At 35.8% G+C, this 16977-nt stretch overlaps 3 protein-coding genes across 7 annotated transcripts in view; all 3 read left to right on the forward strand.

Annotated features, from left to right (window-relative positions):
* The first annotated feature begins 673 nt into the window (after positions 1–673).
* Positions 674–5079, forward strand: LOC106327629 (sodium/hydrogen exchanger 1). Of its 2 annotated transcripts, none has more exons than XM_013765833.1 (14): positions 674–923; positions 1484–1847; positions 1938–2056; positions 2468–2565; positions 2667–2726; positions 2812–2858; positions 2952–3146; positions 3226–3272; positions 3351–3417; positions 3498–3598; positions 3679–3919; positions 4013–4075; positions 4313–4396; positions 4494–5079. In XM_013765833.1, exons 2-14 carry the CDS (start codon positions 1665–1667, stop codon positions 4821–4823), a joined length of 1635 nt encoding a protein of 544 aa, XP_013621287.1. In that variant the 5' UTR covers positions 674–923; positions 1484–1664; the 3' UTR covers positions 4824–5079. The 2 variants fall into 2 exon arrangements, with proteins under 2 accessions (XP_013621287.1, XP_013621288.1); XM_013765834.1 differs by having other exon boundaries at positions 675–923; positions 1621–1847; positions 4494–4823.
* A 1854-nt stretch (positions 5080–6933) lies between these two features.
* On the forward strand, positions 6934–11038 carry LOC106326858 (cilia- and flagella-associated protein 58-like). Its single transcript, XM_013764807.1, has 3 exons — positions 6934–7004; positions 7246–9890; positions 10806–11038. Exons 2-3 carry the CDS (start codon positions 7280–7282, stop codon positions 10886–10888), a joined length of 2694 nt encoding a protein of 897 aa, XP_013620261.1. The 5' UTR covers positions 6934–7004; positions 7246–7279; the 3' UTR covers positions 10889–11038.
* Positions 11039–12912: 1874 nt separating this feature from the next.
* LOC106326859 overlaps positions 12913–16977 on the forward strand; it is an 8049-nt gene continuing 3984 nt past the window's right edge. Inside the window, exons 1-6 of one of the 4 annotated variants that reach the window (XM_013764808.1) lie at positions 12913–13250; positions 13347–14116; positions 14886–14946; positions 15077–15148; positions 15262–15295; positions 16032–16427. The gene's annotated coding sequence lies outside the window, so the exon portion shown is untranslated. The remainder of the gene's footprint in view (positions 13251–13346; positions 14117–14885; positions 14947–15076; positions 15149–15261; positions 15296–16031; positions 16428–16977) is intronic. The other 3 variants (XM_013764809.1, XM_013764810.1, XM_013764811.1) reach the window with 3 other exon arrangements.

The raw sequence follows: 16977 nt of genomic DNA on the forward strand, positions 1-16977 counted from the left end.
AATAATTTTATTTGTTTTTTTAATAATTGGTCTAACAGTTCTATCTGCAACACACAAAAACATTTTACAAAAAATCCATGTTTTATAGTTTTACTAACACTACGTTAAAAAAATTATATAAGTTTTTTTTTCAATAATATGCATAATTGTTTCTAGGATTCAAATCTTTCTTTTTGATTTTAAAATTCTAAAGGCTTTTGAAAACATTACTGAATACTTAATCAAACTACTAGACTAAAAAAAACAAATTATACTAAGATGATGAAATAAAGTTGCAAGATAAAAAAGAATAATTAATTTTGTAAAAAGTTTCATTCCATTTTCTTGTGTACATATATTATATTTTTCTGATTTCTAAACATGCACATCTTAATTATAGTAAAAAAAATATTTTCAGAAAATATGTATAATTAATTATCCACATCATTCAGTATTTCCATCTTATAATGTTAGAACTGAAATTAAGAAACCATAAAAAAAAAACAATCTTATATATCACACAAATAAATAATAATGTCCCTGTATAAGTTATCATCACCTACGATAAGTTCCACAAAAACAAATCTATATACCTTTGTGGCTGTTCAAATCGACGGCTGGGATTCGACCATGTGTGCCAGCAGAGAATCTTCTTCCTCCCCCTCTCTCTCTATATCTCACAGTCGCTCTTCCTCTCCAAGCAGGACCGTCCACGTCTCCTCTATATTTCCAGAAAACAATAAAAATCAAATTCGTATAAAACTCAAAAGCCGCGTGATTCCATCTCATCCTCGTCTTCAAATCGCGTCTTCTTAAGAATCTTCAGGGCTTTAGCTTCGGAGCTTCCAAAATTCGAATTTTTCGATCTCCTTATAGATTGTTATCACATCAATCAGACGAAGACGTTCTTGCTCGATATAAAATAATTAGATCACGCTTAAGAGGTAAGAGCAATTCAGATCCACCATCTTCTTTTTTTTTGGGGGGTCGATTGGTTGGTGAGAAACACAATCTGGGTTTCAACCTAATTCATGTTTCGGTTGATGGGTTCTTACCAAAAATGGAAACTTTGGTTTATTATTATTATTTTTTGAACTGAAAATTTGGTTTATGTTTTGTTGCATCATTTATAGATTAGACTTTCGAGATTTGTGCTCCTTTTTGCGTAAAGGATTTCACTTTTTGAACACCCTTTGCGTTTTTTTAATTAAGTTTTATGTATTAAAAAAACGAGTTAGTCAACAAATTTAATTTTATTACAGCTTCCGTTGGTTTCTGCTTAGTCTTCAGCTCTGTTTCTCCCAAGCTTGTCCTTTTTGTTACTGCTATTTTTCGCGTAGACAATTAATTTGAGTCTTTTTTGGGTGCTGGTTATGATTCTAGAGTAATTACAAAGGAGGGATTGTTAAGACAGTAATTTTTTTTTTCTGTTAAGACAGTAATTGATTTGCATAATTACATGATTGTTTTCCTTACACTAATACCCTTGATACCGTAATTACAGGGATTTTGTTTCATATGGACAGCACGGAAAGATACTAGATTTCCGGTTTGCTGATCCATTTTCTTGTCGTACTTGTTGATGTACATTAGTATATAAGGAAACTTGTGGGAGCTATATAAACTTTTTGTGTACATTAGTATCCTGGGAGTGCATAAGGAAACTTGTGGGAGCTATATAAAAGATGACAATGATGGCATCGTTTTTGGATTCTTTCGTATCGAAAATGCCTTCGTTATCGACCTCTGATCACGCCTCTGTGGTTTCACTCAATCTCTTCGTGGCACTTCTTTGTGCTTGTATTGTCATTGGCCATCTCTTGGAGGAGAATCGATGGATGAACGAATCCATCACCGCCTTAATGATTGTAAGTATTCACTGAATGAATTGTCTATTTTCCTGAATAGAAGGGAATTTAACTTCAGGTAGCTGATTAAATCATCTTGAATGGCTGCAGGGGCTGGCCACTGGTGTTGTGATCTTGTTGATTAGTAATGGAAAAAGCTCACGTCTTCTGGTCTTCAGTGAAGATCTTTTCTTCATATATCTTTTGCCACCCATTATATTCAATGCAGGGTCAGTTTTTTTTTCTTTTCTTTTTTGCATCCATTTGAATAATTAAGTGCTATAGAGGATGATTTTACAAAATGGTATTATGAACGATCTGATATGTTTAGTAGGACGAGTTTTTACCCCAAAAAAGTTACATAAAAAGATATAAAACAAAACTTTACAGATGTTGATTAGAAAGTCTTAAGTTCTGCTTCTATAAATACTTGTCACACATCAACCTTTTGTAGTACTTGTTGTGGTTGTTGAAAAGAAAAGAGGACATCATGTGTTTGGTCAATTAGTTAGATTTATTCACGTGCAACTTGGTGGTCCTGCTTTGTCCTTGTCATGGCTTTACTCTTTTCAGCTTCATTTTTCTTTCCAGATCTTTCTCAGATACACAGCAGTTTAATTGTTTTTTGTTGCCTGTTTCAGGTTTCAAGTAAAAAAGAAGCAGTTTTTCCGCAATTTCGTGACGATTATGCTCTTTGGTGCTATTGGAACTGTTATCTCTTGCACTGTCATAACTCTAGGTACTCTACTTCCCATTGAAAGCTGTTTATGGAGCATCAATCTGTTAGGTTGCCAGATAATTTTGTATACTCTACTGATAATCTGGTGGTGGTTAAAACAGGTGTAACGCAGTTCTTTAAGAAACTGGACATTGGGACCTTTGACTTGGGTGATTATCTTGGTAAGAATGTCTCTGAACCAACGGCTTTTTTTAATCGGTTTTCACCTCAGGCTACTTAAATTCTTTTTGGTGTTTTGATTCTCAGCAATTGGTGCCATATTTGCGGCAACAGATTCTGTGTGCACACTGCAGGTAATGTGTCTTATTGGGATTTATAATAGTACTTACAAACTCATAAACAAAGTGGACTAATAGTTCTTGTGCCTCTTGTGTGTTGTGATATAGGTGCTGAATCAAGATGAGACACCTTTGCTTTACAGTCTTGTATTCGGAGAAGGTGTTGTGAATGATGCCACATCAGTTGTCGTCTTCAACGCCATTCAGAGCTTTGACCTCACACACCTTAACCATGAAGCTGCTTTTCAGCTTCTTGGAAACTTCATGTATTTGTTTCTCCTTAGCACATTGCTTGGTGTTGCGGTAAAGTCCATTTTCTTCTTCCCTACCATTCTTTCTTAATTTGCATGCTCTTGTGTTCACACCATCTACAATTTTGCAGACTGGTCTGATAAGTGCGTATGTCATTAAAAAGCTATACTTTGGAAGGTAAGTGTTTGACTCTGTTTCTTTTTATGTTTTTCTTTTTCATGTTTGGTCTAAAGTAGATATCCCCTCATGTCTCAGACACTCAACCGACCGAGAGGTTGCTCTCATGATGCTGATGGCGTATCTTTCTTATATGCTCGCTGAGGTTAGATCTTATATACAAAGTTTATTGATGTTATATTCTTAGACAAAGTTTATTGATATTATATATTTTTTGTATTGCAGCTTTTTGACTTGAGTGGCATTCTCACTGTGTTTTTCTGTGGGATTGTCATGTCCCATTACACCTGGCACAACGTCACCGAGAGCTCAAGAATCACTACAAAGTATGAAAACTCCACTCAGTTCAAAACACTTTGTAGTGTACCTCTCAATGCTTATTTGATTGCATTTTCATATGACACAGGCATACCTTTGCGACTTTGTCGTTTCTTGCGGAGACGTTTATTTTCTTGTATGTCGGAATGGATGCATTGGACATTGACAAGTGGAGATCAGTAAGTGACAGCCCGGGGACATCAGTTGCAGTGAGCTCAATCCTAATAGGTTTGCTCATGCTTGGAAGAGCAGCGTTCGTCTTCCCGTTATCGTTTCTGTCAAACTTGGTCAAGAAGAACGAAAGCGAGAAGATCAACTTCAAGATGCAAGTATGAATCATTCCAACTTCGTTCTAATGTGTTTAATAACTCCTCTGAATCTCAACTGTTTAATATCCTTGTGTTTTTCACCCACTCCTACAGGTTGTGATTTGGTGGTCTGGTCTCATGAGAGGTGCTGTATCAATGGCTCTTGCATACAACAAGGTATAAAGAGATTTGTCTTTATCTACTCTCTATCAACCTTTCAATTAACTCTCGCTTCCAGTGTTCAATAAATTGCTTAGTGGGGGTTATGCGTCTTATAGAAGATTATTGTTTAGAAGGAAGCTTAGACCAATTTTTTGAACGTCTAAGCCGATTTTTTTCTTTAAAAAATTGTTTCGTTTAGACCCGATTTGATGATTAGATCGGTTTTTAGAACACTGATTGCTTCTGTTGCAGTTTACAAGTGCTGGGCACACGGATTTGCGCGGGAATGCAATCATGATCACAAGTACTATAACCGTCTGTCTTTTCAGCACCGTGGTAAGATATCTCTGTGATGTTCATTGAGCTACTTAACATACTCCATTTGATTTGGGGGTGTTTGGTTAAATAGATTCTCTTGAACTGGTGTTTTCAGGTGTTTGGTATGTTGACAAAACCACTCATAAGATTCCTATTGCCGCACCAGAAAGCCACCACGAGCTTTTTATCTGATGGCAACACACCAAAGTCCATCCAGATCCCTTTGCTGGACCAAGACTCGTTCATTGAGTTTACAGGGAACCACAATGTGCCTAGGCCTGACAGTATACGTGGCTTCTTGACACGGCCCACTAGAACGGTGCATTACTACTGGAGAAAGTTTGATGACTCCTTCATGAGACCTGTCTTTGGAGGACGTGGCTTTGTCCCTTTCGTCCCTGGCTCTCCAACTGAGAGAGACCCTCCTGATCTCAGTAGAGCTTGAGAGAGAGAAAGAGACCTGTGGATGAACAACAACAACAACAACAACAAAGAAGCTTTTTGTAGAAAAAAGGTGATTGAAGTTATGCATTTTTGTATGATTTTTTTGTTTGTATTATTGTTTGTGAGGACAGAAAGTTGTCCCTACGTTTTTGAGAACATAAAGCAAAAAACTTTGAAAGGGTTCTGGTTGGTGTATATTATTCATTATCTGTTTGGTTGTAACTTTGTAAGTTGGACAATCTGTTGTTTTGTTTTAATACATGAATCACTTGTCTTTGTTCTTGTCTTTTCTCAAAAGTGTGGCATGTTTGTATGTCTTTGCCCTAGTGTCTTTTTTTTTGTGACAATCTTTTGGACTAGTACTACAAAAGCTTTATTGTAGATCATCAGTTTGAGGAACAGAGAGATTCACAAGAGTTATAAAAGACAAAGAAGCATGATGCTACATGTTAACTCGAGTGTTCAGACATATTACACATCTATTTTCATGACAACACTAAAACACTAAGAAAGTAAACCAAAGCCTTAAAAAACGTCAATACCTTGACTCCTAGGCGACCTTACCCAAATTATATTTACAGTTTCAGAAGATCATGCATGAAGGTGTTTGTCACCTATTCTCAATCAGCATCCTTCATCTATGAGTAGTATACATTCTCCAAGATCAGATCTTCTTCCTGCAGCAAAGCCATTCATTCACCTGCAAGCATTTTTTATTTTTATTTTCTAATAGTTTTCCTCTCGTGAAATGTTAGAACTGACCATTTAATCCGTTAAATTTGATTCGATTCGTTATTCGATCCGAAAATTCCGGATATTCGTAAGTCTCCGAAGCAAAGCAAATATTAAAAATCAATATCCGTTAAAAGCGAAGCAAATCACAAATACTAAAAAAATTAGAGACGGATATCCGATCCGCTCCGGCTTATATACAAATCGAGATCGATGTATATCTATGACTAAATATAGAATTTTAAATGTATAATCTTATAAATTATTATTTTAACATATAATTTTATACTAAATATGAGTCTGTAAATGTCTTGTTGTCAAAAAAAAAATTATATATAAAATTACTTATAAAATATAAAATTAAGAAAAAATAAAAATCTTTAACGAAAACTACAATATTTCTAAAAATATTTTTTTTATAAGAAAATTAATTTATTTTAAAAATTCATAAAGCACATTGTTTCATTGATTTTAAATTTATCTTTTATATTATGTAAAGTTTATTTTAAGAGAAAAACAATTTTCTATAATGTTTTGTAGATTTACTTGTATTGTATAAATTAAATAAAGTATCTGTAAATGTCTATGAATATTCACAAATGTTTATAAATTTTTCAGATATCCGGAAAACTGAATATCCGTATTTTCCGAAACAAAGCAAATCGAAAAAATCAGATATCCGTCAAGTACGAAACAAATCACAAATACTAAAATATATGGTACTATTTGATCTGTGTCCACCCTATGAAAGGTAATCAAATATATGTGATCTATTTAAAGTAAGAAAATATATATGTGATCATTGAATGTGGATTTTGACTTCTTTTTTTGGTTCATCATTAATGTTTATTTTGACTTAATCGGCTGGTTTGATATGTATTTTGTAGTCACAATGCCACTACCAAAATAAAAGCATTGACTAGTGGAAACATGCACTCAGTCAAAACTTGAAGTCACAGTCATATTTTGGCTTCAAGTCACAGTCATAATGTGGTCAAATTAAAAATTTTAAAAGCCATTTTAGTCCATTGATTTCACTAAAAGTTCATATATGTGTATATATTAGAAGATTCGGGTTTACGTCTCTTCGGCATAGTTGCAAACAGAACCTTCAAACATCAAAAGTACTGCAATCAGACGTGAATCATCATAAGACAGGTAAAATTATCGTTATAAATTGTAAATTTAATATTTTTCATAGTTTGAATTAGCCTAATAAAACAGCTTTAGAAAAAATTATTGGTAAGTGAAATTATGATAATTAGAAAATTTAGTCAAGCGGTGGACCTAATATGTGGATTCTGTCATTATAAAAAGGAAACTGCTGTTGGTGGTACTCATTCTCTGTTTCTTTCAGATCCTAGTATACCTTTGTCTCTCCTTCGTCAAACCCTAATCTTATCTCCCTCTCTCGAGCGCCTCCTCTTAAATTCTAGGGTTTCCACCACTTGTAGGGTTTCTTGTTACTCACGTTCTGTTGTTCTGTTGTTCTGTTGTGAATCTTCTCTTCCTTGAAAGATTTGAGAATAACTTTCATTACAGGTCATCAAAATAAATATATTCATTGGTAATAAAAAGAATTTAAAGAGGTGAGTAGTGATTAGGTTGATGATATAAACAGAGTCATAGGTAGGTAACGTAGCATGTGACTTATCTTATTTAGGGTTTAATTGATTTCTTTTTTTTTCTAGAACTCTTACTTGCAGTAGAAGAAATCGTTTGGTAATGGAGAGAACTAAGGTGGAAGATGAGTTAAATGTCCGTGAGGCCATGAGAGTGAATCTCGGTAAAGCTATTGACAAGCTTCACTCTCAGGCTTCTGAACTACTTGTCTTCACTCATCAGTGGAGAGACTTGGAGGATGATTTGAAGTCAGTGCAAGGTCAAGTGGAGAAGAGGTTCATGGAGTTGGAGTCAAGAGAGGCGGAGTTGCGAAACAGAAGCTTTGCTATTGATACAATAGGTGATTTAGAGGTGAAAGCTGATGGGCTGAGGAGGGAGATCAAAGACAAAGAAGAGGTTCTTAAGATGTTGGTGGAAGAGTGTGCGGTCAAGCAAAGGTCAAAGGAAAGTCAACTTGATGAGATGATGGAATCTATGAGGAAGACTCAGGCTGAGCTAGCACAGATGGAGACTAAACTCGAGAGGCATCGTGTTGAGGTCACTGTAGAGATGAGGCATTTGGGTAGGGCTCAAACTCTCAGGAGAGAGTTGGAAGAGGAGAATGAGAGAAAGACAAGAGATCTCACATTGGTTCAGGAGAAAGTTGTGGAGTGTGGTAAGCTGCTTGAGACAAGGTCCTTGGAACTAACAAAGACTCAGGGTGAGCTTGGTTTGAAGGTGGAACAGTTAGGACATGTAAAGATTGAGCTTACCACTAAGATGAAGCATCTTGAGAGGATTCAAACACGCAATAGAAAACTGGAAGATGATATAGAGAGGAAGAGGAAGGATCTTGCAGCGGTTCTTGATAAAACTGCAGAATGTGGGAAGAAGCTTGAGGCAAGGTCCTCGAAACTTGTTTCTAAAGAGAAAAAGTTGCAAGAACTAAGTCTGGACATTGACCTGAAGGAAGATATAGCCATATCACTAGACAAGGAGATGGAGAAGACTTGTCAAAATACAGAATCAAAAGCTAAGGAGCTGGAGAACATTGAAAGGATGATTCATGAACAGAGTGGACACTATGAATCAATAAAGCTGTTGATTCAGGAACACACTGAAGAACTTGCTTCCAAAGAGAAGAGACACAAAGAGATCACAGAGGCTATTCATAAACTATCTTGCAAGCAACTTTCAAAAGAGGAAAGATGCATTGCTGAGCATGAGTCAACAGAAAAGGAGTTAAAGTCTTTGAAAGCAATACTCACTGAGAGAGATAAACAAATTGAAGAAGGTGAGAAGCAATTACAGTACTTGAGTCACTCCAATAATGAACTTATCAGAAAACTCACTGGGAGACAAGAACAGTTTCGTTCAAGACAGAGCTCAACAACTGATCTTATAGCTGAGCAAGATTCAGTTAAAAAGAAGCTTAGGTCTGTGAAAGATGCATTCAGACAGTGTAGCCAAAACCTGTGTAACAAAGAGAAGGAGTTGAAGTCTTTAGAGTCAGTACTCACTGAGAGAAACAAACAAGTTGAGGAAGGAGAGAAGAAGATACAAGATTTGAATAACTCCAATGAGGAACTTGTGAGACAAGTCAATGTGAGACAAGAACAAGTTTGTTCAGTCGAAAAAGCGATAAGGGAATCCACAGATAAGTTGGGAGCTAAGAGGAAATATTGTGAACGGGTTCAAAGATCAATTACTGACCTAACTGTTGTGCTGAAATCAAAAGCATGTCATCTTAGTTCCGTCAAGAAAAAGATTCAAGAAAGCTTGGAAGACTTGCAATCAATAAAGGAGCAGAAGGTCAGGCTAAAAGCATCATTGATGGAACATGAGCAAGGACTTGAACTGAAACAAAAGGAGCTTGACGAAAAAGATCAGAAACTGAAAGCCACAGAACAGGAGTTGGCTAAATGGGTTAAGGATTATGATGCGGTAGCAAAGCAGTTGTCTAACCTTTGTCAAGAAAGAAACATGGATGTCCACAAACCAACAGGGAACTCAAGGAAACGTGGGAGATATGATGAGTCACTATCTCAGTCCTTAGATGTAGAGACTCATGGGAAAGAAAACACTTACAACTTTGAGAACCAGAGATCTCAGGACAAGTTCAAGATTGATCAACTATGGGCTGTTTATAGCGAAGGGATGCCAAGAAAGTATGCTCAGATCAAGAGAATCGACACAAGCCCTGAGTTCAAGCTACATGTAGCACCTTTAGAGCTGTATCTCCCTCCCAACCTCATGACACATCCAGTTTCCTGTGGCCGCTTCAGGTTGAAAACTGGTATAGCAGAAGTCCTTGCACCTAGCAGCTTCTCACATGAGGTTAAAGCAGTGAAGAGTAATGTAAACAGATTTGAAGTATATCCAAGAAAAGGTGAGATATGGGCTTTGTACAAAAACTGGAATATTACAAACTGTGCTGATGGGTCTGAAGAGGAAGATCTTGAGATTGTGGAAGTTGTGGAAACTAAAGAGCAGAGCATACAAGCAATGCTTTTGACTGCTAAAGTGTTTAGCAAGGTTCTATATGGAAGGTGTCTTGAGTCAAAGGATGGTTTTGTAGAGATCCCAAAGAAGGAAGTGAATAGATTCTCGCATCAGATTCTAGCGGTCAGACGTGAGAGGAGTGCAACTCGCCTTGGAGATTGCGAATGGTGGGAGGTTGACTCTAAAGCAGTTCTTGATCTTAACCCAAAGAAGCATAAGAGCATCACTATAGGTACAAGCTCTTCCCCAAGTCTCTCAAGTATTTAATGTCAATATAATAAGTTTTAAAATCATCTTTTACTAGAAAAAAACTATGATGGCTTATACCATGACAAATAAGCATTAGAGTTTCCCATCATTTGTTTTGAGTCTCTCGTTATCTTTGCTTTCTCTCCTTTTTCTTCTTCTATATTTCAGTTTTTTAAAAGTTTTTAATCAGAAGAAACTTGGTGAGATACCACCATTGCTCATGTTTTATGTCTTTTTTTCTTTTGGTATCGCATATATCTGTCTAGTTTCGACATGACGGTAGAATGTGATTCAAAGTTAGAGCTTAATAATTATGTTTTAGGAAGCAACAATTAGTAATTTTTGGCTGTTGGCATAAAAAAATTTGTGCCTTTGTAGTTATCAATTTTGTTTGTTTACCAAAATGAGGGGGCTCTATCTCTTCTCTCTATCTTAGAGAGAGAGAGAGAAAGCAATTGTTATCTTTTGCTATTTTTGATTTTCAGATCTAAATCAAATCTATTTTCGTGCATGTGTAGATTATTTTGTTGGAATACTTTTTTCCGTTTATCGGATTAGTTTTTTGTTTAACGGATTAAGGTTTCCATTTCTTGGATTTTTTTTCTCTTTGTTCTTTTTCACATGCCGGCTAATTCTTTTCGGATGATTTACCAATTACAATAGATCTCAAGTGGTTTTCATCGTTTTGCTCACATCTCTATGTCAACGAGAATACATATTTGTTTCCTTAGATGGAATTGTCAAAATCTCTCATTTGGGTATTGAATCGAATTTGATTGATTAAGTTTTGATAATATAATCCAAAATCGGTAAATATAAGGTTTTCTCTAGAAAAATGTCTCAACGAAAACTATGTTATTAAATCATCTTGTTGGTTTTCACTTGTTTGGTAATTAAGATGAAGAACATCTCAACACCAAAGGTGATTTCAGAAGAAAAAGTAGTCAAATGGATTGGAAGAAAAGATGGTATGCGTCATGATGCCTCTCATAAAATTTCTCCATAATTGGGTCTATATGAGCTCTTCTCCGGCGGAAACACCGGTCGATGTTGTGTCAATTTTTTAACTCTCTCGAAAACATTTAAGAGATATATGTTTGGTCTTCATTTAACCTTATCAGATGTTTCTTTTGGGGGTCATGATTTGTCTTACTACTATCTTGTAGTATGCTATAAACCATCAAATCAACTTATATTAATTTGCTTTTGTGGCCTTATCTTGGTTTAAAATAGCAAAGATAAGTTATTGTAAAGAAGGTCTCGAATCTCGCCAACCGCCATAGCGATGAAAGGTGATCGCCATGCGTATGCATTACATAATACTCCATTTTATGTTCAATGAGTTTCCAAGATATGGACATTTAAAACCAAATACACTATATTTGAATATGAAATAGAAGAAAACGGAGTACTAAACAAGTTAAAGCCGCAAAGAGAAGATCCAGAGTAGAGAAAGCGAACAATCTGAAGAGAAAAACTAATGATTTTAAATTAAACTTTTATAAAAATATTATATAGATCATAAATTAGGATTTCTAGATGATTTAGGGATTAAAGATATTTTCTTCAAGCCGGCATATATTTCTTACTAATCGGAGGCCGACTTGAAGAGATGAATAGATACCATATGATGTTGCCTGGCTATGGGTTGTTGAGGCGATGAAGACATTGCTTCGCCTCGACAAGCGGCACAGAAACAAAAGCGGATGCTTTTCATACCAACAACTTTTTATTATTGTGGTCGACAAAAAAAAGCACCCAAAAATTTCAATAACAAAGTAATAGAAAGTAATGTAGGTCTAATTTAAACCAAATTAAATTGAACTAATATCGATAATCCAAAGCTAAATGAAGAGGCTCTGTGAAAGTCTCGCTCGTAGATATAAACACTGCAGATATGATTATGTAATATGGGAATGCTGGTATGTATCTTCATGCGTCCGGTGAGGAAATCTATAGTGTAGTTTAGTTGGTTTAATCAGGTTAGCTAAGGTCCGTTGATGATTTGTGATGTCTTGGAGATGTTTTCGGGTTGCTTTGTCCTCTATGCCGTGCTTGTGATGCTTAATCAGATCTGAATCTGTTTTCTGTTGCGCGGTGCAAGAATATGCCGGCTCTTGTGTAGGATGTTAATTCTTCCTTTGGATCTGGTGAGGCTGGTCTTAGGCGTGATATTGGTGGTCAAACAGTTTGACTCTGACTCTCAGGTTCCTTTGATTTTAGTCTTTTGTTTCTCCTTTCACCTTTGTAGTGTTTGTTTTGGCCATTTAGGTTCAAGTGGTTTGTTCTTCTAATGTTTCTCTGGATCTAGTAGAATTCTCAATTTTGTTTGTTTGTCAAAAATGAGAACTTTCTCTCTATCATATCTGAGAGAGATAAAGAGAGACCAATTGTTATCTTCTGCAATTTCTGATTTTTCATATCTAAATCAGATATATTTTCGTGCATGGTAGATTGTTTTGTTGGAATGCATTTTTCCGTTTATCGGATTAATTTTTTTGTTTAACAGAATTTAGATTTCCATTTCTTGGAACTTTTTTTCTGCTCTTTTTCACATGTCGGCTTTTTCTTTTTTGAAGATTTACTCATTCCAATCGATCTCAAGTGTTTTTTCATCATTTTGCTCGCGTCTTATGTCAGTGGAAAAAGATATTTGTTTCCTTACATGGAATTGTCAAAATCTATCTTTTGGGTATTGAGTCATACTATTGGTGAAGAACAATAGTTGCAATAAATCATTTTGTTGAAGTTAATCGATGTATCAGATGCGTAGTTTGAAGGGTTAATCTTTTGTTTATTTTTATTTATTTATTTAAAGGAAATTACTTAGAATAACACATTTTTTATGAGTGATGACTAAACTAACGTACCAAAACAAAGAAAGAAGAAAAAAATGAGTTAAAGTCCAAAATACCCAATCAATAAATAGATTTAAACATAATATAACTTTTTAATTCAGAAAATGAAAAATTCTAGATAAAGTAGAAGCTTTGGTTGAACAAAAAAGGTAAAAAAAAAAAAACAATTTCTCCCCCATGACATTTTCTCTTTCCCGTGACCTTCCCCAAGAACCCTAAATCCCCAAATTGTGTAATCCTCAAACTTTCGATTCTCTTTCTTATTAAGATGATTCCTCATCGATTGGGTCATGTCGACACTCTACTCTACCACTAAAAGCCTTCGATTCCTCATCCACTCAGCCGGCGAACCCTAAATGTCCTTTCTAAAATTCAAAGATTCGTCGAAGGTCGTGGCTTTATTTACGTTTTCTCAGTTGTTTCTTCAGATACAACCTCATCTCCTCTTGAAGCTATTCAATTGAAATAGAAATCGTGGCATCAAGGTTTAGTCTCTTTCTTAGTTTTTTGGGTATTTTTGAATTGGATTTCTGGAAATATAAAATTCGTGTGTCCCTTACTTCATTGTTTATTATTTACAGAGATATGACTACATCAAGCACCCACAAAAAATATCCATCAAGACTTTATGAAGAGGGAAAATGTCCACTGCAATATCGATCAATGAATCATAACTGTCACTTGGCTGGTTTGCAGATGGTGGAGGAATCTGTTGGCTTGGATGCGTGGGAATCCATTAAGGCATCTTCTGTTGGAGTTATTATAAGGTTGAAAGAGATGGATTATACATGGTCAGCCCAAGTCGTTCACCATTTGCTGGCAAACCAACTGGTCGTGGATAATCTTCATGAGCTATGGTCTGCAATAGAAGGACAGCCAATCAGGTTTTCGCTATATGAGTTTGGTGAAATAACAGGTTTGAATTGTGAACCTTTCGACATCAATGATAAGGTGGAGGTTGATCATAAGGCGTTTTGGGAAGAGATTGGTGTGTCTCCTTCACATGGTCCAATGTTATCTGAGTTGCGCGAATTGTTTCCTCGCATTAGGAATTGGTCATTTGAGAAGAGAAGAATGATTGGCTGGCTTTGTGTCTTATCGATTGGCATATTAGGCATCTCTCCCGGTAGCAGAATTCCTTTGGAAGAAGCGAAGAGAGTCCTAGACGCAGAAGCTTTTGAAAGATATCCTTGGGGGCGTGTCGGATTTTCCAGCCTCGTTAATTCAGTTAAGCTTGTTTCATATGAAGGAAAGAAGAAATATACGCTTCGTGGATGTGTTCATGCTCTTCTCATCTGGGTGTATGAATCAATACCTGGCATTGGGCATGAATATGGGAACCATATTGAGGGTAACCAAGTTCCTCTTCTCTCTTGGTCTGCATCCCGTCCCCGTATACAGTAGGATATCTAACAATAATAAAAGGAGAATAAGCTCAACAAAGAGAGGGTCCACGTAGGCATTAAAAATCAGCCAATCATATGCATCTATTATGTCATGTCATTACTCGACACTAGCAATTGGGTCGAATTATATGGGCTCTACAGTTTTGGTTATGGCCCATATCAAACCTACCTCTCTCCTTCGGCTCCGACTCTTCTTCTCCATCACGATCGTTTCCACTCTCCTCAGCTCTCAGCTACTTTGCAATAACCAACACCCACTCTGAATGATTGATCCATGTTCTTAACTCCTTCATTTATGTCAGATGTACCCTTCCACTTCTCATTTGTTTTACACCTATATAAATTCTTTGTTGGTTAAGCAATTTACCAAAATCTACATCCTCCACAGTCGAAGATCAACCCTCATTCTTTTTTTTGTCTGTTTCGAAATCTAGATCTAAAACGCAAACAGTTAACTCTTCCACATCCCCTCTCTCTCAGTAGTCGGTTGTCTCTTTTGATTGAAGGAGTTATACATCGGAGAAGAAGATGGTCTCCACCAAAGAGATAGAAAATTAGTGACTTCGAGCTATTGGGTGGTGTCTCTACCAGTGAAGGACTCTGCTTGGAAGCATTCCTTTGATACTCCTGTTTATCGGGAACTCAAGAGTTTCATCGATTCCATTGAAAATTAGCAAAGATCTCCCGATTGTGTTCTGATCTTCCATTTCACAGCTTAAATTCCTAATCTTTGGGTTGGAACATTAAATCTCTTTCGAAGATGGTCTGCTCAAAGGTAATATTTTGCGTTTTCATCTCCGGATTGGATCATATTTGGAATTTGTTCTAGGTGATTATGATGATGATCATGATCTATTGAGATATGCAAATAATGATGATTAGTTTCTTTTGATGTTTTTTCACAGAACAAGGAGAATCACCAAAAAAAATTGCTCCACAGGGTGACCCGCAATCATAGAATATGAGAATCTTCTGAGGTATTGTTTTTGGAGCAGAATTTTAAATTGGATTCTACAGATTTTAATGATTTCGGTACTATTAATTAGCTTACGATTGTAGCCTCACCAATGTAATATTGCATATCCTTCAGATGGTGCTATTCTCCATCTCAATTAACCAAAGAGGTAAGCACATTGTCCCATCCATGATGTGTAGTTTTTGTTAAGACAGCCAATGTTTGGTATCAATGTGTCCACATGATTATCTCATGTTTAAGATTTTTAAGACTGAGATGGAGTAATTCAAAAGCACATATAGTATTAATGTTCTTTGATTTGCATATAATTTATAGTGATAAAATTATTTTAATTAAAAAAATTCAACAGAAAGGCCACGATCCAACAAAGAAGTTAAGCTTATCTCACAACAGTCCTTACAATATTGTTTGCTAAATTGCAGACCTACTTGATGTTCTATGTGATTTTATGTTGTCTTTTGTTCGAAAAGCCGTAACTTTCTCCTCTAATCCTTCAGTAGAATTAATAATGGGGAAAATGAAATCTTTAGTCTGTGATCAGTATGTTCTAAAAGGAAATGAAAACATATAGTAGTCTTTCTCTAATTGCTTGCGTTTGCAGGAAAATACATGATCACCCTAAAGTATAGCATGTTTGTGATTGTTTTATACTAGCAATAATTGTTTAGGAATAAGAAGGCTAGAAGAAAACTGTTTGTTTGATAGATTTTTGGATGGATTTGTTTTAGCTGTAGAGTATGGAATTATGCGTTTGTGTATTACTATTTCATAGCTGGAGACTGGATTGTGGAATCTTACAACCAAGTGTTTTCACTGCATATATATAATATAAAGAGTAAAAATCCTTGTGATGATACTATTTTTTGTTTGGCGTTACCTTTCAGAGTGCGTTAAATATTTATCTGGCTGGTATTGAAGACACGACGGAGCTTTTGGAGACGCAACTGCACTTTTGAAATATCAAACATGTTGCTAGAGGAAGCACTGACAGTGGCTCGTGCCTTCAGCCACTTTCTTAACATGATAGGCGTTGCCAAAACCCATCATAGGCTAGCTAACTACACTTGACATCCGTGTCACAAAAATAAAAAGATTTAATCAATTTATGTTTTCATACACTTGGAAGATTGCTTTATCATTTAGAAATTTGTTTTCCTATTTTCAGAGTTAGTAGAGACTGCAACCTTCCACACCTCATGAGGTCATGCAATGATGTATTCACTAAGCCGAGGCAAGGTGGTATTTCCCCATATGAGCTTCACTACTTAGTTTGCAAACAGGTTATGCTTCATTGTCCTACTCACTTTTACAGTTTCATCATTGCCAGCTCTTCTCAGACGCCTTGAATTCTTTGGTAGGCTCCTAAGTCCTAATTAAGTACGTTTTTCATGAGCCATATTCAGTGTAGATGATGAAGAAAGATCAGAGCAGCATCTCATAAATGCAGCAGACAAAGAGGTTGTGTATCTAAAAATAAACCAATGGGACTTACTAGAGAAGATACCTAAGAAACCAACCAGCGATTACTTCCTTCTGAAAAATCATAAACAAATGGAGTAAAGTGGCATTCGTCTCCTAATTATTGTGATTGAACTACCCGTAAAATTGGTTCAGTATTCTTCTCACTCTACGAATGTAAAAGAAAACATATATATATATATATATATATATCAGTCTAGGAAGCGATGTTCTCTTCGAAGGAATGAGACACAGTTTAATCTATGAGCAAAAGCCACTACCAAGTTTTTTGTTTCTTGATCTGAAACATTTTATATCCTATGTAAATTATGTCTCCTGGTGACCTGAAGAATATATAATATGTATTTTTTT

Source organism: Brassica oleracea, chromosome C2 (genome assembly GCF_000695525.1).
Source record: "Brassica oleracea var. oleracea cultivar TO1000 chromosome C2, BOL, whole genome shotgun sequence".
NCBI classification, from domain to species: domain Eukaryota; kingdom Viridiplantae; phylum Streptophyta; class Magnoliopsida; order Brassicales; family Brassicaceae; genus Brassica; species Brassica oleracea.

Bases quoted from the DNA above. Each gene is read 5' to 3' on its own strand.
- LOC106326858 (XM_013764807.1), top strand. From the start codon at position 7,280: ATGGAGAGAACTAAGGTGGAAGATGAGTTAAATGTCCGTGAGGCCATG. The intron at 9,891-10,805 runs GTACAAGCTCTT...TTGGTAATTAAG, and splicing joins GCATAAGAGCATCACTATAG to ATGAAGAACATCTCAACACC.
- LOC106327629 (XM_013765833.1), top strand. From the start codon at position 1,665: ATGACAATGATGGCATCGTTTTTGGATTCTTTCGTATCGAAAATGCCT. The intron at 2,859-2,951 runs GTAATGTGTCTT...GTTGTGATATAG, and splicing joins ATTCTGTGTGCACACTGCAG to GTGCTGAATCAAGATGAGAC. The intron at 3,418-3,497 runs GTTAGATCTTAT...TTTGTATTGCAG, and splicing joins TTTCTTATATGCTCGCTGAG to CTTTTTGACTTGAGTGGCAT.